Raw genomic sequence first — 23515 nt, 5'->3', positions numbered from 1 at the left:
TGAGCAAAGAAATAGAGTATCACAATGTGCTAAAATTCCTGTTCAAATATTTAGATTTTTTTTTTCACATAGTACATTGCTAACCAGAGCCTTTAAATAGCAATAATGGAGCCATCTCTATCCTGAATATTATCTAAAACGCCTAAACAAACACCCTCTCTAATGCCAAAAAAAAAAAAAAAGAAAAGAAAGTAAGGGAAACAGAGGGTACACTTAAAAAAGCAGCAAAAGTCAGTTTCCGAAAGTAAACTGCTTGAATATTAGTGTTCAAATTATAAGTTCTACCTGCTTTCATCAATCTTTTTCCTTCGAATCTATGTTAGCTGCCATTTCAGAATCCGGGTCTAGCACTCCATCCCCTTGTTTCTGAAGTTTCTCCTGCACAGATTGATCACAATCGATAAAAATTACAATATAAATCACTGTAATATAAACAAATAGCACAACAATTTAAAATTTACATAATGAAGACAAAATGTCTGTGTGATTGGAAGGAAAAACAAGGCCAGAAAATGAGTTTGAGGTGTATAATTGCCCATTTTCACATGAAATTCAGTTTCTTACGTAAACAATTTCCTTAGGAAAATGATTTCTCTTCAAGGTGGGAAAATCTTAAATGCAATTCTCAAAATTATGTTGAAATTTTCCTACATGCAATCAAAACTTTGGCAAACATTTCCTGAGTAAATTCATTTTCTCGTGACCATTTTCCCTGGAAATTCTCCAGGGAAAACGTTTCACTGCAATATACTTTCCCAAGAAACATTTCTTTGCAATTGTAATTGTAAACGCCCAAAGAGAAAAAACACTCACAGTAAGAGAAGCATTTTCTGACGTCAATTTCTCGCAATCCTCCTGCAAGCGCTCCAAGTCTTCTTTGAGCAGACCGTTTTCCTCTTTTAGGGCTTCCAAACGCTGAGCGAGTTCGTCATACTCAGCCTGTAAAGCAACAAGAAGATGATCACCACCACCAACATTGGAAAATAAGCTTTCTTATGACTAGTAGACAACATCTTTACTATTACAATGAGAGAAGGCGGAATAGAAGTTGTTTGACACAAAATTTGGATCTAATAAATGCCCCTCACCTTTAAATTTAAACAATGTAATGAGGGTCATTTCAGTCAAAAACTAAGAAAATTGTTACCCATGGCCCTATAATTTACTATTATAACAACAGATAAGCGAGTAGAAGTGGTTCGACACCAAAATTTGAGTGGTGGCCATAAATGCCCCCACTTTTATATTTAAATTTAATATAATCAGGGTTATTTTGGTATAAAAAAAATCAAGAAAATTGCAACCTATGTGACCAGGTTGCTTAGTTTTCAAAATTACAAAAACCCTTTAATCCAAATTTTAAATTACAAATAAGCCCTTTTTTATACATGTGTTCGCACAAGCTACCTTCTAGTAAGATTAAATTTGAATGAGTTTACTGAACTTTCAACGTGACGAAAGTAAATTTATTTAATCCACTATGGTCCTGTTGCATACAAACACTATCAAATGGTAATTAAAAAAGATTCACAAGCAAACCATATGGCTAATCAGTACTTAACAGCAGAATACATGATTGATTTGAAGTATGACAAATGTACATAATTAAAAACAAATTATAACCTGCTTCCTTAGCCTCGATCGTCGTGCTGACTCTCTGTTAGATTGTTTCCTTCTTTGCCTCTTAATCTCCCTTTCATCCTGAACGAAAAAATGAAGAAAAAGCCTGACAACCATGAATACATGAGGCAAGGGAGAGAGAAAGAGAGAGAACCTGTATCCAGACTTCTGTGGGAGCACCGTCACGGGATCCCATTAGATTAGTGGGGACTATAGAGCCCGTAGCCTGTACAGTAGGAAGCTTGGCTCGGCCAGTAGGAACTGTGGATGGTCCTCCCCAATAGTCCATGCCGATATTAAGGTTTGTTGTCGGACCAGAAACACTGTTTGGTGGCACGGCCATAACCATATTTTGGTTCACCACAGCTTGGGTTGGGGGTGTCTGTGTACCACCACTAGATACACTACCAGCAGTACCCCCATTCTGGGTCTCAGCTGCAATACACACAAATATGGGTACCTGGATTAGCCATTGATAATGGATAAACATGGTTCAAGAAATACATGGAAAATGTTGAAGTGTAAAATGTACCATTCGCTGAACCTTTTTCGCTCTGCTGCGAACCCTGTAAAAATTTATCAGATATCACAAGAAAATAATTTTTCATTTGTATTCAAAGAGTTGAAAAAAGAAGGCGGTTGCTCAATTAAATCATGCATAGATGGAGAGGATAGATAGAGTACATTAAGTACTGAAGTATGAAACTCACTAGTAAATCAAGAGCTTAATGGGGAAAGCATTAGGTACCCGTACGATGGTTTTAAATCTCGTCCGAGACCGAGATGACTCGCCCAATTCATCTCGGTATCATTCAACAATGAGACAGATATACATGGTGTCTCAGCCTTCACACCATCTCGAGAGATAAACGAGTACATTAAGTAAATCAAGATCTTAAAAGGGGAAAGCATCAGGTACCCATACCATGGTTTTTAAATCTAATCCAAGACCAAGATGACTTGCAAGTCATCCCAGTATTATTCAGCAACGAGACGGATATACACGGTGTCTCAACCTTGACACCACCTCGTGAGATAATGAGATGAGTCAGACGATATTTTGAAAATATTGGCCGAGTCAACTGTGATTTTAATTAATATAATCAATTCTTTTTAAATTTTAAATATTTATTATATAAATAAAACATGATTTTATGACCAATCATCTTCTAATCTACCTTATTTTATTTAAAAAATTATAATTATTTTCGTTTAACTATATATATAAATAAAGCATTATAAATTGAGTTAAATGGTTCATGTCGACCAAGACAAATTGACTCGTCCGAGACAACTCAGTCTCATCCATGGACGAGATGGGACGTCAAACCGAGTTTTGAAACCATGACCCACACCACAATATTGAATGTGGACAGAACAAGCAGGAAATAATTAAGAACAAGAAAAGAAAATAAAATAAATTACAACGAGTTTACTTACATTTTGAGAATTGGCATCACTTCCTTCACTTGAACCTTCTCCTCCACTCTCACCACTACATATTCATTGATAAAGGCATGATGAATATGGTGGCCAATTTGTCACAAATGAGACAGAAAATCTGGAATCACTTTACCTTTGTGAGAAGTCACCATTGTACGCTCCAGATGCTTTTCCCATTTCATTGCCCTTGCCAGTAATCATACTAAGGCTTCCTAAGCTTCCCTTGGATCTCTTTAGAGGATTCTTGCTCTTACCTTCACCAGATTTACCTTCTGATTCTTTGCCACCAGTTGCAGCAACCTGAAATGTCTCGAAAACATTTCATTTCTTGGTCATGATGAATTGCATAAAATGTAAAATATAGCCATTGCATTGTTTTTCAATGAATTTTACAAAACATTTGTTTGGACATAGGAAAGGTTTGGTTCGGCCAAAGTGAGATAGACCCAAAAACTATAATTGAAAGGAGAAATATTTCCTTTTTTTACAAATTGGTGCAGCGACTATTTTCAGGTCATTTTGTGGGATGGCACAACTAGAAGGAGTGAGCAATGGCAGTCCAAATTGCTTAGACACATAATGCATGATGTAGGACAACCTAGATTTATTCAATTCTAAGGTTGTTCTACTTTGGTGGTGGAAAGGCTAATTTGGTGATGATGAAAGTCAAAGAAAAATGCTTTTTTTTTTTTTTTTTTTAAGTTATCCGAAATCCCAATTAATCCCAATTAATCCCAATTGACTATATGTTTTTTAATTGTTTTTGATAGATGGGTATCTAGACTTAGTCCGACTAATCCCATGGACATGCCCTTCACCACTTCCAAGACGTGCCTTGTGTACTTGGCCTTTTTAAATACTAGAGTGGTTGCCAAGAATTGGTGAAGTGATTCAAACTCAGGACCAATTGGCTAAATGTTGAAAGAATAAATGCCAAGTTTTGTAATTGAGGTTAGGGATCTAGGTTTATAGGGTAAAAGAAAGGATTAAGGGTTGAGGAAAAGGGGTTTCAAGCACTATAATCTAAAATAACATAAAACAAAGAAAAGATGAAGAAGATGGAGAGTACCTAGGTCTCATACCAAGAATGGTCTCACACCATGATCCAATCACTGGAGAAATCTCAATAAGACAGCTGTAAAATTTATTTTATTCCACAAACTATTAAAAATCAATTACAATAGCCATATATATAGGCTAGACTCAAAACCCTAATATTAAAATAACATAAGCATTGACACTTTTGCCCTTGATAAACCAATCCCGTGTAGAATTGATATCTCATTAGTATTGTCCACAACTTTCTTAAAACTCATCGGAATTGCGAAATCTTGGATTTGTTGAATAGGTAATTGAAGACCCTTTCAAATGACACAAAAATTAACCAAATACGATAAGTTTTGACCCCTTAAAATAAGATCTAAATAAAAATAACATGAATAATACCTAAACTTGAATTAAACTCCTAAAAATAGCCCAAAGACAACTCAAAATTAAAAAAATAACTAATATAAAATAATTTCAAATGATAAAAATAAAAAATAAAAAATAAAAATTTAGACCCAAATAAGTTGAAAACTAAGGGCCCGTGTGGATACAGGAGCCAGAAGTACTTAGAACATAAGTACTTTCATAAGTACTTTTTGAAGTACTGTCTGGAGTAGGTGTATAACTGTTGTGTGTTTGGATGCAGGTTCTGAAAAGTATTGTCAGAAGTACTTTTGATAGAGTTTTGTGTTTGAAAACTATTTTGGATTCTGTTAAAATGATCAAAATGCCCTTATAAGTATTAGTTATTATTTTTAACATTATAACTCAACAAATTATTCTTCAAAAGAAATAAAAGTTATTATTTTTACCCATAAAAACTAATATAAACATCCAACAATTATAAACAAATCGAAGATATTGTGAGCAAATATATACAACCACTAAAAATATGAATAAGCTTTCACCACATTAATGGATAGTAAATTTGTGTGTAATTGTTCACATCAATCTTGCAATAAGAAAATTTCAACCATGGTTAGAATTCTCATCAATAAATCATTGAGTGAGTAATTAGGGGAGATAAAAATCCAAATTCAAATGCTACACTAAAAGGTTACTACCACATCAATGGATAATAATAATATTATGTAATTGTATTTTTGAGGGTATGCTTGTAATTTTCAAAATTTATGAGGGGCATACTTGTCCCAAATGCTACACCAAAAAGCTACCACCACATCAATGGATAGTAATATAGTATTACTGCAATTGCATTCTTGAGCGTATGCTTGTAATTTTCAAAATTTATGAGGGGTATATTTGTCCTAAATGTTACACCAAAAGGCTACTACTATATCAATGGATAGTAATATAATATTATTGCAATTGCCTTTTTTAGGGTAGATTTGTAATTTTTAAAATTTATGAGGGGCATACTTGTCCCAATCCCATCATTTAGACAATGTTTTGTGGTTCCGCGCAAGAGTAGTTTAGAGAAGTAGCACCATCGGTTCTCCGTGAAAAAACACTAAAATGACTTCACAGTAAAGTAGTTCTTTCCAGGAGTTATTTATCCAAACACCTTTAAAGTGCTTCTGATTCCCCACAAAAGTCAGAAGTACTTAGAAAAGTCAATCCACATAGGCCCTAAATAATCACAAAAAATTTGTTGGAACCCGTAACTGTTGACTAGATTTGTGTCTCACATGAATGCAACTGACTGCTAGCATAAATAATAAATAAAAAAATTGTGCCAACTGTGTGTTGTGGTTTATCAAAACCTGTGGTAATGGTTTTTGGGACATGGTTTTGGTCAAACTTGAAAATATAAAGAACACATACACCATTGGATTGGGGATACTTATGGAAATTCTGTAAAAGAATAAATTGATTGGCAAAGTGTAGGTCAGGGAGAATTCTAAATCACAAGGAGAACCAGAGTCAATACTACTTATTGAGGAACAGCATATCAAGATTAGTTTCCCCACCACCCAAACAAGGTAACAAATACTCACAGAAGCTTCAGTTGTTCCATTTGGGGAAAGCATCACATAGGGACTATAAGGATGAGAACCCTGGAAAAAAAGGTACGGAGAAACGCATATCAAGATGAGGTAACTGTAATGCATGAATGACAGTACATAGGCATAACTACTCAACAACGAAACACTAGATAACAGCAAATGATTGTACGAGATTGAAGGAACATACAGGTGGCATCGATGGATGAGCATAAATTCCCCCAGGCGGATACATGGTAACATAAGGAGGCGGCGGCGTTCCATATGGAGGGATCATGTGCTGCAGCGAGAAGAAACGTTACAAGTACTCCCAAATTGAAGGAAAAAAGAATGTCCAGCCTGGGACTTAACAAGTGGGTCCAAGTCAACGTTCATTCGAACGCCAGACCATAGCTTCTATTCACTAAGTTTGACCAAGCCAATGCAGTAATCAACAAACACCAAAATATCAAGTAATTGAAAAATAAATATGAAGTACCTGTCCCCACATGTATGGATGAGCTTGAGGACTAGATGCCACAGACCCATGGAAAAAGCCAGGTGGTGGAATTGGAGGAGTTCCAGCAGAGTTGTAATAGGCCTACCAGAAAGTGAAGAATATGCTATAAGGATTATATAACATGAAACTAGAAAAGAGAAACACAAATTACATGCAAATACAATATAAAATTTAGGGTATTTTAGAAACATCCCCCTGTTAAATTGGTGATATTAGGTGTAACCCCCTTGACCACAAGTCAATGTTGCTTTTGCTTAATGATTTAACAGTGAAATTTTGTTTTTTTTTCCAAATTTGGAGTTAGTAATTTATGTATTTTAAAAGAGCATTTAGAAAAAAAAATCAAAATTTCATCATTAAATCATCAAGAAAACGCAACGTTGACTCACAATCTAGGGAGGAAGGGGGGTAAACCTAATCTTGCATTTTGCAAGGGGTTAAACATAATATCACCAATTTAACAGGATGGAGTTTCTAAAATACCCTAAAAAATTTAGTACCTGAAATGAAGCCCAATCAGGAAAAACAGTGGCTGGACTGCTGGGTGGAGGTTGCTCCTGCAGATAGTAATAATAAATAAAATATATATATAATTTACACATACGAAGAAAAATCCAATAGTAACACTCTTTGGGAAATTCAAGGAACTATAGTCACGGACCTGGGTTGAAGATGACTTTGGTGTTTTTGCTTGAGAATCAGTCTCTTCATTCCCCATGCTTCAAGGTTGTTGCATGCCCTAGACGTCGTTCAAATCCATTCCTAATACAGAAAGTGCACAGTTCTCTACCTGAACAATTAATAAAAGAGAGATAAGAACAATGACGATTCTTTGCAAATCGTAATTCAGTAAAGAAAACAAAAAGAAAATTTCCTATCTTCAGCTCATTATCTTTCAAAACTATACAATTGTCAACTTGTCAATCAATTAGTTAAACCATTTTTCCTGAGTATTGGAAAATTAGAAAGCCTTCTACAATAGAAGAAAATAAAGTCCAACTAGCTTCTCGATGGTGGAGACAAATTGTTTAGCTTAAGTAGTGGTTAAGGAAGGTGAAGGAATTGTGCTGTGTTGATATAGGTTCACTGGGCATATTGAAGCAGCCAGTGTACCAGAGTAATGTTTATACTTTATTGCATTTTTCTCTTTGTCTAGGAGTAATATTTTGATCCATTGTATACTCCATTATAAATAAGAGAACCTTATGAGCCGTGTTAGACAACACACGATCCCTACCAAGAATAACCACATGAGCATCAAAATCCTCCCAAAAATCTTCTCATCATAGAGAACATCCTCACAAAAAAATCAGCTCAATCCAAAACCTCTAACCTATATTTTGAACAACCATTGTTTTTACATATGTCCCTTGATCCGCCCCCATGTATAATATGTAGTACAATCTGAGTCGGTTATCTATATATATATATTATATATATATATATATATATATATATATATATGTAGTACAATCTGTGTCGGTTATTAAAAAAATGCAGCACAATCTGTAGATTCATGCAAAACAATATATTTAATAGATCAATAAACCCAAGCACTGTTGGGCATATATATCTTCTCATGCAAATTGATGAAATTATCTTTAAATTGAAATCCCATTAATGATATTTGCTCCTTGACAGTGTATATAGTGTTAAGTATGATGCCGCAAGGTATTAATCTTCGATTTTTTATGTTTGTGAAAATATTTCAACCAGCGTGGAAATCAATACAATTCCCAAGGAAATCATGGATATATTATGAAATGATAAAATGTTGAGTAAATTTTCATTGAAAGTGTAGGAAATGATAATATGAACATCGAAAACACAATCATATTCAATAAGACATCAAACAACAATAAAAACCATATGAATTGTGGAAATAAAGATCAATAGCATTTCACCACATGTTGGCATAAGTATCTTAGAATCCAATGCCTAAAACAACTATATGCTTCATGGAAATCATCACATTAACTACAAATACTTTAGGGAAAATTACTTAATAGTCCCTAACTTTTCTTTCAATTTAGTCCTTGACTTTTGCGGGTTATCAAAATAAGTCCATTTCGTAAATCCCTCTTTTCAAAAGAAGTCCTTCAATCTCACTCTAGACATTTGTCACGATTGAAATGTCAAAATTTCCCTAACCATTCAAACACACCACTTTCGTCCAAAAAAATTGGATTTCCGACATGCCGAACAAGTTTTGGAGACTCCATTCCGATGAAAAGGAAGAAGCCATTTTCAAGGGTTTTTCTTTCATGCATTTTGAAGATGTTTGTAAGAAACTAGGGTTTTTCAATTGTTTTACTTCCTTTTTGGATGAAAAACGATCAAGGATGGTTATTTTGGTTTGAAATCATCTACACAAGTCGTTATGTCAAGTTTTAAGTCGATCTTTCCATGTATTTTAGTTGGAAAAACTCGAAAAAAATAAAATCGAGTGAGTTTTACAGTGTCGAGGTTGATAATTTTTATTTTTGAGTTCATTATTTTTATTGTCGATGTCAACAATTTTTTTTTAAATTATTGCCAAGATTGATAACTTTTTAATTATCGTCGATGTCAACAATAATTTTAAAAAAATGGTTGACCTCAACAATAAAAAAAATTGGTGACCTTGACAATAAAAATATTGAACTCAAAAATAAAAATTGTCGACCTCGACGTTGTCAAACCTACCTATTTCAATTTTTTCAAGTTTTTCCAACCAAAATACATGGAAAGATCGACTTAAAACTTGACATAATGACTTGTGTAGATGATTTCAAACCAAAAGAACCATCCTTGATCAATTTTCATCAAAAAAGAAAGCAAAACAATTGAAAAAAATACTAATTTTTTTACATACATCTTTAAAATGCTAGAAAAAAAACCCTTGAAAATGGCTTCTTCTTCCTTCTCAAATCCTTTTCATCAAAATGGAGTCTCCAAAACTCGACCGGTATGGCGAAAATCCAAATTTTTTGCAAGAAAATGGTGAGTTTGAATGGTTAGGGCAATTTCGATATTTCAATCATGAGAAATGTCTAGAGTAGGGGTTTAGGGATTGTTCTGAAAAGAGGGATTTACTAAATGGACTATTTTGATAACTCGCAAAAGTCAAGGGCTAAATTGAAAGAAAAGTTAGTGCTAAGGACTATTAAGTAATGTTCCCAATACTTTATTATGTAAGCCACATTCCTAAATGAACAAACTATTATGTATTACAATCTCACATTATTATAATCTACATTTAAAAAAAAATTGCATTATTGTACATTTTACCTTTAAAATATGTATGAATAAGTTACTAATATATCTAACTAATTAAAACATAGACAACTGCATGTCCATACTTATATGAATATTTCAGTCGAACCTTACTATTCATCAAAATATTTTCACCGAAATCTTGCATTTTTATGCCTAAAATTTGATCATTTTGATCAAAATTAACTATTCACCAAAATATTTCACAAAATGAATAGTGATTTCCGCTAAAACATATACATAAAGAAATTGCTGGTTGGATTTTGTGTTGGACTTTGTGGAAATGGAAATATTTCATGGAAACAAGTCGATTTTTTTTACAGGCAAAATATGTCGAAATTTAATACCCATCATGATTGTAGTTGCTTGAAACGAAATCACTAAAAATATTTGCACGCATTCAATACGGAAATAAATCAGTGGCTCTTTCACGCACAAAGGCACACATAACCTCAACTAAATAGCAAAGTAGCCAATGTGCAGTGATTAGGATCTGCATCTCATCCAAATTGGTACACATGACTATGTGATAAGGAGTGTCTCAACGTTATGCTACATAAGTTGGATCGTTCAAATCCTAGAATTTGCACAACTCATAGCAGCTAGATGATTATACTCTATTTCAAGGACAAAATTGTCATGATTCAGATCCCACATACATAGCCACAAGAATATGAGAAGGTAGCAGAGTAGCACATCAAACACATTAGTGCGTGTGTTGTTATGCTGTTTTAAGGCAATCTCTGGCCTACACATTAACTTGCATAAGAGTAAACTTTTTGGTGTAGGTATTGTCTAGAATCTCCCGAGGTTAGCAACTAATTTGGGGTGCTCTAGTGACAGTCGTCCTTCCTCCTACCTAGGTCTCCCTTTAGGAACTTCATACAATAGTAAGAGCATTTGGGATGGAATGATTGAGAGAATGGAGAAGAAGTTGAGTTTGTGGAAAGCTAGATATTTTTCTAAGGGGGGTAAGGCGACTTTGATTAAAAGAATGCTATCTAGCTTGCCTATCTACTTTCTATCCCTTTTTTCGATGCCCAAATCGGTGGAGATTCACATGGAAAAACTTATGAAGAATTTTCTATGGAACAACAAAAAATGGGGGAAGAAAATATCATTTGGTTAATTGGAAGTTGATTTGTTCCCCGAAGTGCAATGGGTAAGTGGTTATGGAGGTTTGGAGAAGAGAAGGAAAGCCTATAAAGGAGAGTAAAGCATGCAAAATATAGTGAAAAATTGTTTGGTTGGTGTAGTGGGGAAGCGAAAGGGGCATATGGTTGTACTATATGGAGGGGGATTTTGAAAGGGGGAAGTGACTTTGAAAAGGAGACTACTTTTAGGGCAGGGCGAAGAAATAGGATCCATTTTTTAGAAGATAAGTGGTGTGGGACTTTGGCTCTGTCATCTCAATACCCATCTTTGTATGCTTACTCCTAAAAGAGAAATTACTCGATCGATCAATGTTTGAATCGTACCGAGAACACTTATTCTTGGGACTTAGGTTTTAGGAGGAACTTTAACAATTAAGAATTAACCGAGGTGACATCTCTTCTCAAACTTCTTAATGAAGTCCAACTCATGACAATGATCAGGACAAGAGGGAATGGGTTCAAGCTAAATATAAGAGATTCACTATTAAATCTTTCTACAAAGCCCTTCTCCCAAGGTCAGTCAGTTTTTTCTCATCCTTTGCCATTTGGTTGAATCTTGTTCTGGCAAAAGTATCCTTCTTCCCTTATATGAAAGATGGAGAATTTAATCTCTAGAGGGTAGATAACTCCCAATTGTTACCCCCTTCGTATGAAAGATGGAGAATCCGTGAATCATATTCTTATTCATTGCTCCTTTTCAACAAGTATTTGGTCTTCATTTCTTCTCTTGTTTCATATGAGTATAACTTTTGTTCTTTGTTAGAAGGTTGGGACTATAATATCCTCTCTCTCAAAAAGAGGCATTTGTGGTCTATTATTCCTTTGGCCATAACATGGGGTCTTTGGAAGGAGAGAAACAACAGAATTTTCAAAGGCAGGGAGAATAATGCGCAAATGATGTTATGAAGATCCTAGGGTTGTTCTTTTGGACTAAGCTAAACAAGGAGTTTTCTTTGAAGATTTTGTGTTTAGATGGGAAAGCTTGTGTAGCTCTTAGTATTGATATTCCTTGCTTGAGATTTCTTTTTGTCTCTGTATTTTGGTTTTCTTCTTGAGGGTTATCAAGGAGTTTTCTTTTCTTTTCTTGAGATCCTAGGGTTTTTCTTTCTGTAATTCTTGTTCTATATGATCTGCTTTCTCAATTTCCTTGTTTAGTAGGAAAATGGGTCTTAAACAAATAGGCTCTTTAAAAACAACTATCCTCATTAAAGACAGACCAACAAACTTATTCTTCCAACTCAACTGAGGACCTTACATCCCTGCAACTAAACATGCCCTTTGTGTATTTCTTCAGCTAATACCAAAACACAAAATCAATTTGAACTCATCCTATCTGTCTCTATTATTCCCCTTTTTCTCAAGTTTATCGAAAGAACCAAATAAATCGAAATAATCACAACCTGATTCTTCACTATTAACAAATTACTAGCAAAAATATCTATAAAACCCATGCACAGATGAACTAAACATGAAATTGAGAAAGCAGATCATATAGAACAAGAATTACAGAAAGAAAAAAAAAGATTTTTTCCTCAAAGAATTCAATAGGTTTAACAGAACAACAACTACTTCATTGAATCAAAAACCAGAAACCAAAATAAATTAAATAAATAAAAGACATACCTTTTTCTACAAGGAAAGAGATTTGGAATCCAATTGCTTCTTCTGCTACTGCTACAGACAGAAAGATATAACAGAAACCCTAAGATAGAGAGATAGATTTAGGGATTTTGAAAGAAAGAAACCGAGATCTTGGGGGAATCAAATAGAAAGAGAAATCAAGCTCGGAGAGAGAGTAGTTCAACTATGTCTGATTTCTTCTTTGGGTCAACAGTCTATTTTATTCATAAAATATCGTAATTTTATAAACCGATCTACAGTAAATTCGAATTTTTTATTTATTTAAAAAGAAGAAGAAACAAATCGAAATCAAGAGAGAGACTGAGAACACTATAAAACCCTCTCCCTCTTTGTTTCCCTCCTAACTGGTTTCAACAAACGCTTTAGTAACACAATAGTCTCCACTCTCCAGCAAGGCAGAGAAACCTAAGGCGCATGTTAGTCCAACTTGACACCTGTCTTCCTCTTTTTACCAAGAACGTGGGTGTGGTCTATTATTTTCTATCTATATAGTACCTGACTTAGATGGTCATTAGGTTATGACTTATGAAGCGGTAAAGTTTACAATATGGGAAAATGACTTAAAGGCCCTTTGTGGACTGTGGAGGGGTTTTTTCTAAATAGTCCCTAAGTTTTCAGTAATTGTTTGGCAGGACATTTGATAAATTTTTTCTTTCACAATGGTCCTTGGACCTCATCTCTCACATTTCTCACAATTGAATGTCCTAACTGTTCGACTCATCATTTTCATCACAAAATTGGATGTTTGATATATCAATCGAGTTTCGGAGACTCCTTTCTCTCATAAAAGATTTAAGAAAGAAGAAGAAGTTATTTTCAAATATTTTGAAGATTTATGTAAAAAATTAGGATTTTCAAATTTTTTTCTTAGTTGTTGGATGAAAATCGATCGATAATGGTTCTTTTGGATTGAAATCATTTAAACAAACCCTTGTCTCAAGTTTTTAGTTGATCTTTCCATGTATTTTAGTTAGGGGTGTCAATGGATAGCCGAAATCCGAATTCGAATTCGAATTCGAATTTGAAAAATCGGATATTATCCGAAATTTTCGGATTCGGATTCGGATTCGGATGTCATTTGAATATTCGAATGCGTTTCGGATACGAATTCGGATATCGCGATATCCGATTCGATAATATCCGCTCCGATATAATATATATACCATGTATTTATGTTTTACAACAAAAGTTTTACATATGTATATATGGTGATGCGTATTCGTGTTATACAACGAAATGTTTTCTTTTAAACTTCATCTTCTCTAACCAGACGAGACAAACCACAGGGACGGATTCGGAACCGGAACGATGAATTTCGATCGAACTCCGCAACACTGTCTTCTCCGGCCGGCGATCATAAGGTACCCCTCTCTCTCTCTCTCTCTCCGATCTGATTCGAACCAGTCGTGATTTTTTAGGATAAAATCTAAGGGTTTCGAGTTTCGACCGTGCGAACTCCGACACATCTTCTCCGGCCGACGAGATAACAGGTACATATTCACTCACACACTCTCTCTCTCTCTCTCCGAACCAGTCGGAGTGATTTTTCGGGGGTTTCGACTGTGCGAACTCCGACAGATCGAAGACGATGGTATTTTGCAGGTTTTTTTTTTCGAATCGGATATCCGATATGTTTTTCGGATTCGAATTCGAATGTTTATTAGGGATATCCGATCGGATTCGAATTCGAATTCGGATAGTATTGTTTTTTTTCGGATTCGAATTCGGATATAGTGGTATCCGATCGGATACATATCCGTTGACAGGCCTAATTTTAGTAAAAAAACTTAAAAATTGAATATAGGTGGATTTTATTAGTGTCGAGTGCACCATTTTTTATTTTTTTTAAAAGGTGGACTCGACAATAATTAAAAAAGTGTTGAATTTGACAATAAATAAAAAGTGGTGAACTCGACAGTAAATAGTGTTGAGTTCGATGGTAAAAAATGTGAACTCGACACTAAATAAAAAAGTTCGAGTTTGACAATAAAAATTATGAACTCGAGAGTACGAGGGACTATTAAGAAAGAAACAATTTACTAAATGTCTTGTCAAGCTAATACGCAAAACTTAAGATCTATTAGAAAGAAACCCTTATGTGAGGGTCCTTTGAATAATTTTCCCTTTCAATATTCTATCTTAAGGGAAATTATGAAAAAAAAAAAAAAAAGATATTTTGAAAAGAAACTCAATTTTTGGAAAATTATAAATAGGAAATTAATTCGGTCGTTTAAGGGCTGGTAAAAAAATGATTTTTTTTTTTTTTTTAAAAAAGAAAAGTTTTGATCATTTAATGGTCGAAACTTTTCTCTATCTTCCCTATTTCTCTCTCCTACAATATTTAAATAAAAAAATAAAACTTTCAACTATTAAACGGCCGAAAAATTCTCTCCCTTTCCTCATATTATTTAAAAAAATAAATAAAACTTTCAGCCATTTAACGACTGAAACATTCTCTCTCTTCCCTCTTTCTCTCTCTTACTATATTATTTAAAAACAAAACAAAACTTTCTGCCTTTAAATTCTCTCTTCTCCCTTTTCACACTTTTTCCTCTTCCACCGATAGAAGATTATTGAATTTTTTCTTCTCTTCTTCTTCTTCTTTTTCATCTTGTTCATTATCACTCATAGTCATTTCGATTAAGGTAAGGTAAAAACATTTATCGAATTTCTTTCTTTTATATACATCAAGATCTTAAGATCTTGATCTTGATCTTATGATCTTGATATCTTGATCATAAGATCTTGATCTTGATTTTATGATCTTGATTTTAAGATATTGATGTTGATCATGATCATGATCAAGATCGAGATCGTGAGATCTTGATCTTGATCAACGTGATCGTGATCCGCATCGTAATACAAACATGATCGTGATCATGCATATATGTTGTGGGTCCTACTGTTTAATTGTCAAATTCTTTTGGATATAAACGAAGATAGCTTATGTTACCACACCAAAAGTAGCTAATTCTTTTATTATTTACATATGAATTGGGGTGACATTAACAAAAGTTGGTGTGACAATAGAACCTCTCTAAAAGAATATGCAACCCAACTCAACCCGCACCCCGAAGTTCTATATATTAATATGTAATTATTTTTAAATTATTTTTTTAGCTATCTCTTCCTGCATATATTTGTAAAACTAAGGAAACAATTTTTTTTTAATTGATTTTTCTTCATATTTGAATTTATTTAATGTGATATTTGGTTTAGTAAGGTTTGTCTAAATATTATTTCAATGATAGATTTAGAGGTTGTATACGATTTTGTTTGCTAGTTGTTTTGTTTTTTGTTGTTGTATTTTTTTTTTAGACATAAAATATTGTTTTTTTTCATTATGAAATTAAGTCCAACCCATCTAAAATTACATGATTTGGGCTAACCTGAGCTACATGTGGTCCTGACATGCACTGGGTATGATGGTTCCTACTTTGATCAAAAGTTGTAGGTCGTTTTTATTTCTTGAGCCATCACACTACAATGAGTTAGTCTTTGGGTCTGTTAGCGTGGGTCTATATATTTAGTGTTATTTTGACTTAGCCCTCCATGTTTAGGAATATTTGGCGTACCCTTTGACCTAGGTCTCATTGTAAGATTTTAATATAATAACCTAAATGCCCTCATCTTCACCTCAGGTAAATTGACCCTTGATTATCTTCTTTCAAAAGTCAAGTCTTATTTAGTCATCTATATTATTTTAATGAGAGAAGGCATAGTAGAAGTGGGTCTACACATAAATTTGAGTGGTCATAGATGACCTCCCTTTCATATTAAAAATTAATATAATCAAGGTCATTTGGGTAAAAAAATCTGAGAAAGTTACTCATCATGCTTAATTTTTTACAAATGTCTCATTTCTAAAATATAATCTTCAAAAACCCTTTAATAAATATTTTGAATTAGACATATGCTTTTTTAATACATGTGTGTTTACACATGCCACCTTCTTGGTTAGATAACGACTTCAATATTAATGATCTTACCCATATATCAAATAAAATTAAATATAATAGGTAGTCCCCAAATTGAAGTGCCATTAACATTTTCTCTCCTAAAATTGAGCTCTCAAAAAATTACTTTCTACTTGGTTATATACATTTTTTTTTAATCTATGTGTGGCTTTATTATACCATTTATTTTGAAATTTCCTATAATCCGATCAGGACCCACATCACGTTGATTAAGATCAAGATCATGATCCGCATCGTAAGATAATCATGATCATGATCCACATCATAGGACAATCATGATCGTAATCATGATCTTGATCAAGATCAAGATAGTAATTGTGATCACGTTGATTAATATCACGATCATGATCCTAATCACGATCATAATCACGATTTTGATTAAGATCAAGATCAAGATCATGATCATGATATTAATCAACGTGATCATGATCAAGATCGTGATCACATTGATTAAGATCTTGATCACAATCACAATCACGATCATGATCGTGGTGTTGTTATAATTGATCAGTAAAGTTAATGACTAAAATAAGTATTTAAATATTATACTTATATAAAAGTAATTTATTGTAATAGATGACAGCCAATGATGGACGTATTTCTAGAGGTCTGATTATAGATGTTATTTTAATCAATCGGTAGAGTCGTATATCGAGTGATATATAAAAGGGATAGGTTAAAATTTTTATTTAAAAATTAATAATGTAGATTGGTTACAATTATATAATTATTTAATAATTAATTTTATAACTATGTAGATTGATTACGACTACCATTTATAATTACAATATCATGCGCAATTTTTTAAAGATTGGGACATTAGTAGTCAACAAAAGGCTCTTGCTGCAACTGCTGATTTTGAGCATTACCAATGCATCTGGTGGCTGCATCATGATTCATGCATTTGCTATGCATTAGTTGAGAGATTTTGACCACAGACTTGCACGCTTCACTTTTCACTTGGAAAGATGACCATCACATTAGAGGACATTTTTCATTGTTTGGGACTAAATATCAATAGGTACTCTATTATTGTGTCACGTATAAGAAGAGAGGAGTATTCCAATCTTTTCTATGAGTATCTTGGAAGGCTACCTCTTGTTAATGGAAACTCTTCTTACAGTTCTATTAGCCTTATATAGCTACATGATACATTTGAGAGATTGTCAAATAAAGATATGTCTATAAATGAGATAAAATTTAATTATATATATATATATATATATATATATATATAGGGTCCCGTTCGCCACCCTAAGCTTTACCCTACACTTTAACAAACGTGTTTTGTCCTACATGGGTTAGAAGTTTTGGAATAAGTTGATTTTTGGTGAGGATTATCTCTATGGTGAGGAGATCATCCTCACCAAAAATCAACCCATTCCAAAATTTATAAACTCATAAAAAATGGTTTACAAAAAATAGACGGTCCATGATTTTTCAACTTGTAAACTTGAAGCTAAACATTTCAGAATGGGCTGATTTTTGGTGAGGATGATCTTGTAATCATAGAGATCATCCTCACCAAAAATCAGCCCATTCAAAAACTTCTAACCCATGTAGGACAAAACACGTTTGTTAAAGTGTAGGGTAAAACTTAAGGTGTTGAACATTTCCCATATATATATATATATATATATATATATATATATAATTTTTTTATTATTTATTAATATTTTACTTTATATTAGGTAAATAATTATACTCATGGATATCTATTGGCACTATGTGGAGGTACACTATTTCTAGATGCATTAGGTAATACTGTCGGTAGTAGTCTACTTCATTTATTTAGGGATTTATCTGTTACGTCATATTTTGCTTAGGGTGCCACCGTTCTTGCATTTTTTTATTATTCTCTTAGAAAATTTGTAAAAAATGAGGGGAAGCGACCATCGAGACTTATGGGATGTATACTGTTATTACAAGTATGGGCACACGAATGATTACCAATAAGTAGGCATATACTTACGAATGACGATCTTTCATTCCCTCAAGTTGTAGATGGATGACGCATAATAGGAGATATATTGGTGATTCTCATCATAGTGTCTTACCATATCAGACCAAGTTGGATTTTCTTCTTCCCTTTATGGTAAATATAAATATTTTTAATTTATATGTATAATTAAATTTTTATTATGATATTTTTATTTATTTATTTATTTATTTTTAGGTTGTATGGACCCTATATCTTCATATTACAGGTGGAGATATAGAGATTATACGTATAACTCATGATTTGAGTTAGCACCGATCTTGTGTAATATTTTTATACACTACATTGTATTATCCTATGGATAGATGTATGCGATAGTTCGATTTATAGTAGCTTATCTCGGATTTTGTCCAACGGTGGGCTATAGTGGGAAGGAGTGGAACAATAAATACCACATTAATGATAGATTGGAAAGAAAGATTTATTAGATTTCGAGTACATGGTCAATTATATCAGAACTTGCAAGGTAATTTTAAAGTGAAGTTTAGTTATGTCAATTATGTTAATTATGTTGAGACTTATATGATAATTTTAAAAATATTCAGTTGATTGGCCATTCGAGGAATTTTGAAGATGGTATGGTTGTCCTCAGATGCATAATTCGACACTGTATTTTCTTAAACCGCAATATATGCCTTGTGGTTATACGGATGACTTGTACGCATTATACAGAGACAGATGTAGTAACGTGATAAGTTATAATATTTATTTTAATAATTTAATTTTTTTTTTTAATAAAATTTTATATCTAATATAATGTATTATTTTTCAAGCCAGTGTTATTAATTCTTTGACTTCGCAGATCCGTGAGATGGATGTCCATTACATCATTTTGCAGATAAAACCAAAGATCATGCCCCTGAATGATTTTTACAATCCCTTTCGTGGATTTCGCTTAATAACTATTTTACTTCTTTTAGGGGTAAGCACCGCATGAGTGGTCCTCTAACAGAATTCCTGTATAGAGTCCCATCCAGGACAGTGTACCTCTCTACTCAGTTCTTAACTCACTTAGCCTCATTTGGATCACTGGGTAGCTCTCCTTAATGCAAGAAGGCTAGGATTGGGTTTATTCATCCTTGGTCCTTTATAGCTGTTACCAAGCTCGTCAACTCGAGCTCGTCTATTGCTGAACGTTCCTGGTAGCCCAAGAACAACTCTCTTCTACTTTACCTAGCTAGCATCGAGACGATCTAGGCTAGAACATCTGCATGCCTGTTATTTGTTCGGGGTATATGCTCTACTTTGACCTCTCTTGCGCGATGGATAGTGGATCTAATCTTTTCTAGGTAGAGCTGCATCTTGGGATCTAGAGCTTTGAACGTCTCATTAATGTGATTTACCACTAACTATGAGTCATTGTAGACTGTTGCCTCAGATACCCCCAGACCTGCTAAAGACTCAGGGTCGAGTAGCATCGTCTCGTACTCTACTTTATTGTTCAACGTTCTGAACCCTAATCTAACTACTTTTTCTATTTTTGACCCATCTAGAGAGATCAGCACTACCCCGACTCCTGATCCTTCAAAATTGGACGATTTATCCACATAGGCCTTCCATCTTGGATTACCTTGCAACTCTTGCTCACCATCCACATGTTCCAACTCTTCTATCAGTATATCTGCTTTCTCTTCCACCGAGAAGTTTACCAAGAAATCAGCTACCACTTAGCCCTTCAAAGAAATTCTAGGTTTGAATTCAAGCTCAAACTCCGTCAGCTGCACTGCCCATTTTGCCATTATGCCCGACCCTTCCATTTTTCCCAACATAGACTTTAAGGAAAATTCTGTAATGGCTTGCATTCGATGTGCCTGAAAATATGAACTTAGGTGTAGCATCTTATAGACTAAGCCTAATCCCAATTTCTTGAGTCTTGAGTAACGCATTTCTGCATCCGTGAAAGTTTTGCTAAAAAAATAGATGGGTTGCTCTGGTCTGGACCAAGACTGAGCTAATGCATGTTTTGAAGTGGCCAAGTACAATCCCAACTCTTTTCCTACCTCTGGTTTTGAAAGTATGGGTGGCTTGCCAAGGTATCTTTTCAATTCTAAGAAAGTTTGCTCACAGTCTTCTGTCTACTCAAACATAAAAATTCTCTGTAATAACTGGTACAAGGGTCTGCATTTATTAGAAGACCTGGCAATAAAATGATTTAGGGCAGCTACTTTCCTCGCCAACTTTTGGACTTGCTTCTGAGTCCTTGGAGAGGCATTTCTAATAAAATTCTGATCTGATATGGATTGGCTTTAATTCCTTTATTTGTGACTAGGTAACCTAGGAATTTTCCTGAAGTTAACACAAAAGTGCACTTATCTAGGTTAAGCTTCATTCCAACTTTCCTTATCTGGGAGAAGATTTCTTCCAAATCACTAACATGGTCTTCCTTTTTCTTACTCTTGACTAGCAAGTCGTTTATATATATTTTTACTGTTATGCCCAACATGTCTCTAAAAAGCTCTATTAAAACCTCTGATAAGTAGCTCTTGAATTCTTTAAGCCAAAGGGCATCACTTTGTAACAATAGAGCCCCTGCTCTGTAATGAATGTTGTCTTCTCCTAATCTGCTAGGTTGTGATGTATCTGATTGTAGCCAGAGTAGCCATTCATAAAGGACAACCTTTCATGACTGGAAGTTGCATCTACTAGCTGATATATCATTGGCATTGGAAAACTATCATTTGGACAGGCCTTATTCAAGTTAGTGAAGTCTATACAGACTTTAACCTTCTCATTCTTTTTAGGTACAATCACGATGTTTGCCATCCATTCTGGGAGCTGCACCTCCCTAATGAATCCAGCCCTGATCAGCCTGCTCACTTCTTCATTCACCACTTCCTTGAGTCGTAATGCTAGTCTCCTTGATTTATGTTTGATTGGCTTAAAGGTTGACTCTACATTTAAGTGGTGGCAGATCACCTCCGGGTTGATCCTTGGCATTTCTTCGATGGACCAAGCAAAGACATCCCGATTTCTTCTCAAGCAATCCATTAACTTTTTCAGCTTTCCTGACACCAACTCCACTTCGTTGCCTCATTCTTGCCCATCATACATACTTGGGCACCCACTTGATCGCCTCGGATGTCCGACATCCCTTGTGATGTGGGAAATCGAAGGTCTTGATAGTATGTAGAAGGAACCGCTTTAATCTTATGCATCCACCATCTCCCTAGAATGACGTTATACGGTGAACTCGCCTTAACAACCATGAATCTGGTCATCAAGGTTATTGGTCCCACCTGCATAGGCAACACTATTTCCCTCCAAGGTTGATTAGATCTCCCATCAAATTTGATCAACGGTGCTCCTACTAGGGTGAACACATTCTTGTTGAGGCCCATCTTCAAGAAGGCTAAAACATACAAAATATCTATACAATTACCATTGTCGATCAACACCCTTTTGAGTGTGAAGGTGTCCACCTGCAGCATTACCACTAGCACGTCATAATGGGGCCTCACTACCCCCTCCAAGTCCGTTTCAGTGAATGCCACTATTTGTTCTTTGTAGGGTCCTCTCTGCTCCGTAGGCCCATTCATTACTGTAAAGACATGTATCACCGTTGCCCTTCAACAGGTGGCTGATCAGTCCTATGATTTCTGTCTCAAGATAGATATTCTCTTTGTCTTCTGGGTAAATCTCTTAACCTGTCTTGCTCTGCCAACTTTTGTAAGAATTTTCTCAAGGCTTGGCATCTAGTGGTGGTGTGTGCCCATGCCTTGTGATACTCACAATACCTCTTATCTTGATTTATCTGATCTCGAGAAAGAAATGTAGGCCATTCGAAATATGGTTCATGTGCAATGAGTGGCAAGATCTCGCTGGGAAGCATAGTAAAATACATCCATCATCTTCTTCTCTCCCCATCTTGCTCAAATGGCTTTTTCCTGCCCTATTGATATGGCTGATGCTATTTATTGGGCTTTTCCACATCATGTATAACCTTGCTCTTTCTAGTGGAACTCCGAGGGTTATCTTCTAAGCGAATGTACTTCTCTACTCGAACAATTCGCTCAACATTTTCGATCTCTTATTCACAAGGGACCTAAACAACCCTAAGTCGGACGATAAGGAATTTCTGAATGCCACCACAACCATTCTCTCATCGCAACTCTCTAGGGACATTGCTTCTTCTCTGAATCTCATCGTGAAATCTTTGAGGCTCTTCCCAGATCGCAACCTCATGTTGAACAGTGCATCGACATCTCCACCTCTCTTCCTATTACCAATGTATCGCATTACAAAGGCCGTGCAGGGCTCTTCGAACGAGGCAACGGACCCGTATGGAAACTTTTGAAACCATGTCAGCGTGTTCCCCTGTAAACTCGAAGGGAACAACTTGCATATCAACCCTGCATTCACTTCCCATAAATCGAGAATTCGTCGAAAGTGGAAAAGATGCTCCACTGGGTCCTTTTTTCTGAGTAAGGGGTAAAACATGGCGGCACGAACTTCTTCGGGATCTCTTCGACTAAGATTTCTATCGTAAAAGGAGACTTCTGAATCCCTCGAATGGCTTGTGCTGCTGCTGTGCCTACATCGACACTCGTTATCATATCTTTCTCCTTTCTAATTATCTCTCTGACTTCTTCTTGAGTTAAGTCTATTACGGGCTCAGTACGAGCGGTTGCAGTAACGACCTCTATTTCACCTTCTCCTGTAAGTATTAGCAATTGTGCGTTCCCTTCCGTACTCGAGGCACGATCGTCTTTGCTTGCTAGCTGGAGATCTCTCGACAGGCTATCTTGCCTCGCCAACTGCTAGTTATCAAGATGCTGACTCAAATTTGGCTTTTGCTCAATTAAGTCATCTATCTTTTTTTACATCTCCTCCTACTGTTTTCTCATGGCATTTAACATCACCAAGAGTTGTGCATCTGCAGCTAGAACCATTGATGGGGGTGTATTAATTTCGTTTGT

At 34.9% G+C, this 23515-nt stretch overlaps 2 protein-coding genes across 2 annotated transcripts; both read right to left on the bottom strand.

The window, feature by feature from the left end:
- Positions 1-13023, bottom strand: LOC147398127 (bZIP transcription factor 1-A-like). Its single transcript, XM_086447276.1, has 13 exons — positions 12606-13023; positions 7235-7363; positions 7074-7130; positions 6553-6654; positions 6265-6354; positions 6069-6128; positions 3197-3363; positions 3061-3115; positions 2153-2186; positions 1775-2055; positions 1624-1701; positions 814-939; positions 1-378 (listed from the first exon to the last, which is right to left on the bottom strand). The coding sequence occupies exons 2-13, from the start codon at positions 7289-7291 to the stop codon at positions 295-297; spliced, it is 1191 nt and encodes a 396-aa protein (XP_086303402.1). The 5' UTR covers positions 7292-7363; positions 12606-13023; the 3' UTR covers positions 1-294.
- Positions 13024-21595: 8572 nt separating this feature from the next.
- LOC147398126 (uncharacterized) lies at positions 21596-22135 on the bottom strand. Its single transcript, XM_086448928.1, has one exon. It carries the CDS (start codon positions 22133-22135, stop codon positions 21596-21598), a length of 540 nt encoding a protein of 179 aa, XP_086305054.1.
- Positions 22136-23515: the final 1380 nt, after the last annotated feature.

The sequence above is a fragment of the Akebia trifoliata genome, chromosome 7 (genome assembly GCF_017979445.1).
Source record: "Akebia trifoliata isolate Shusen 1 chromosome 7, ASM1797944v1, whole genome shotgun sequence".
Lineage (NCBI taxonomy): Eukaryota > Viridiplantae > Streptophyta > Magnoliopsida > Ranunculales > Lardizabalaceae > Akebia > Akebia trifoliata.
This window is presented reverse-complemented; position numbering and strand designations above follow the sequence as displayed.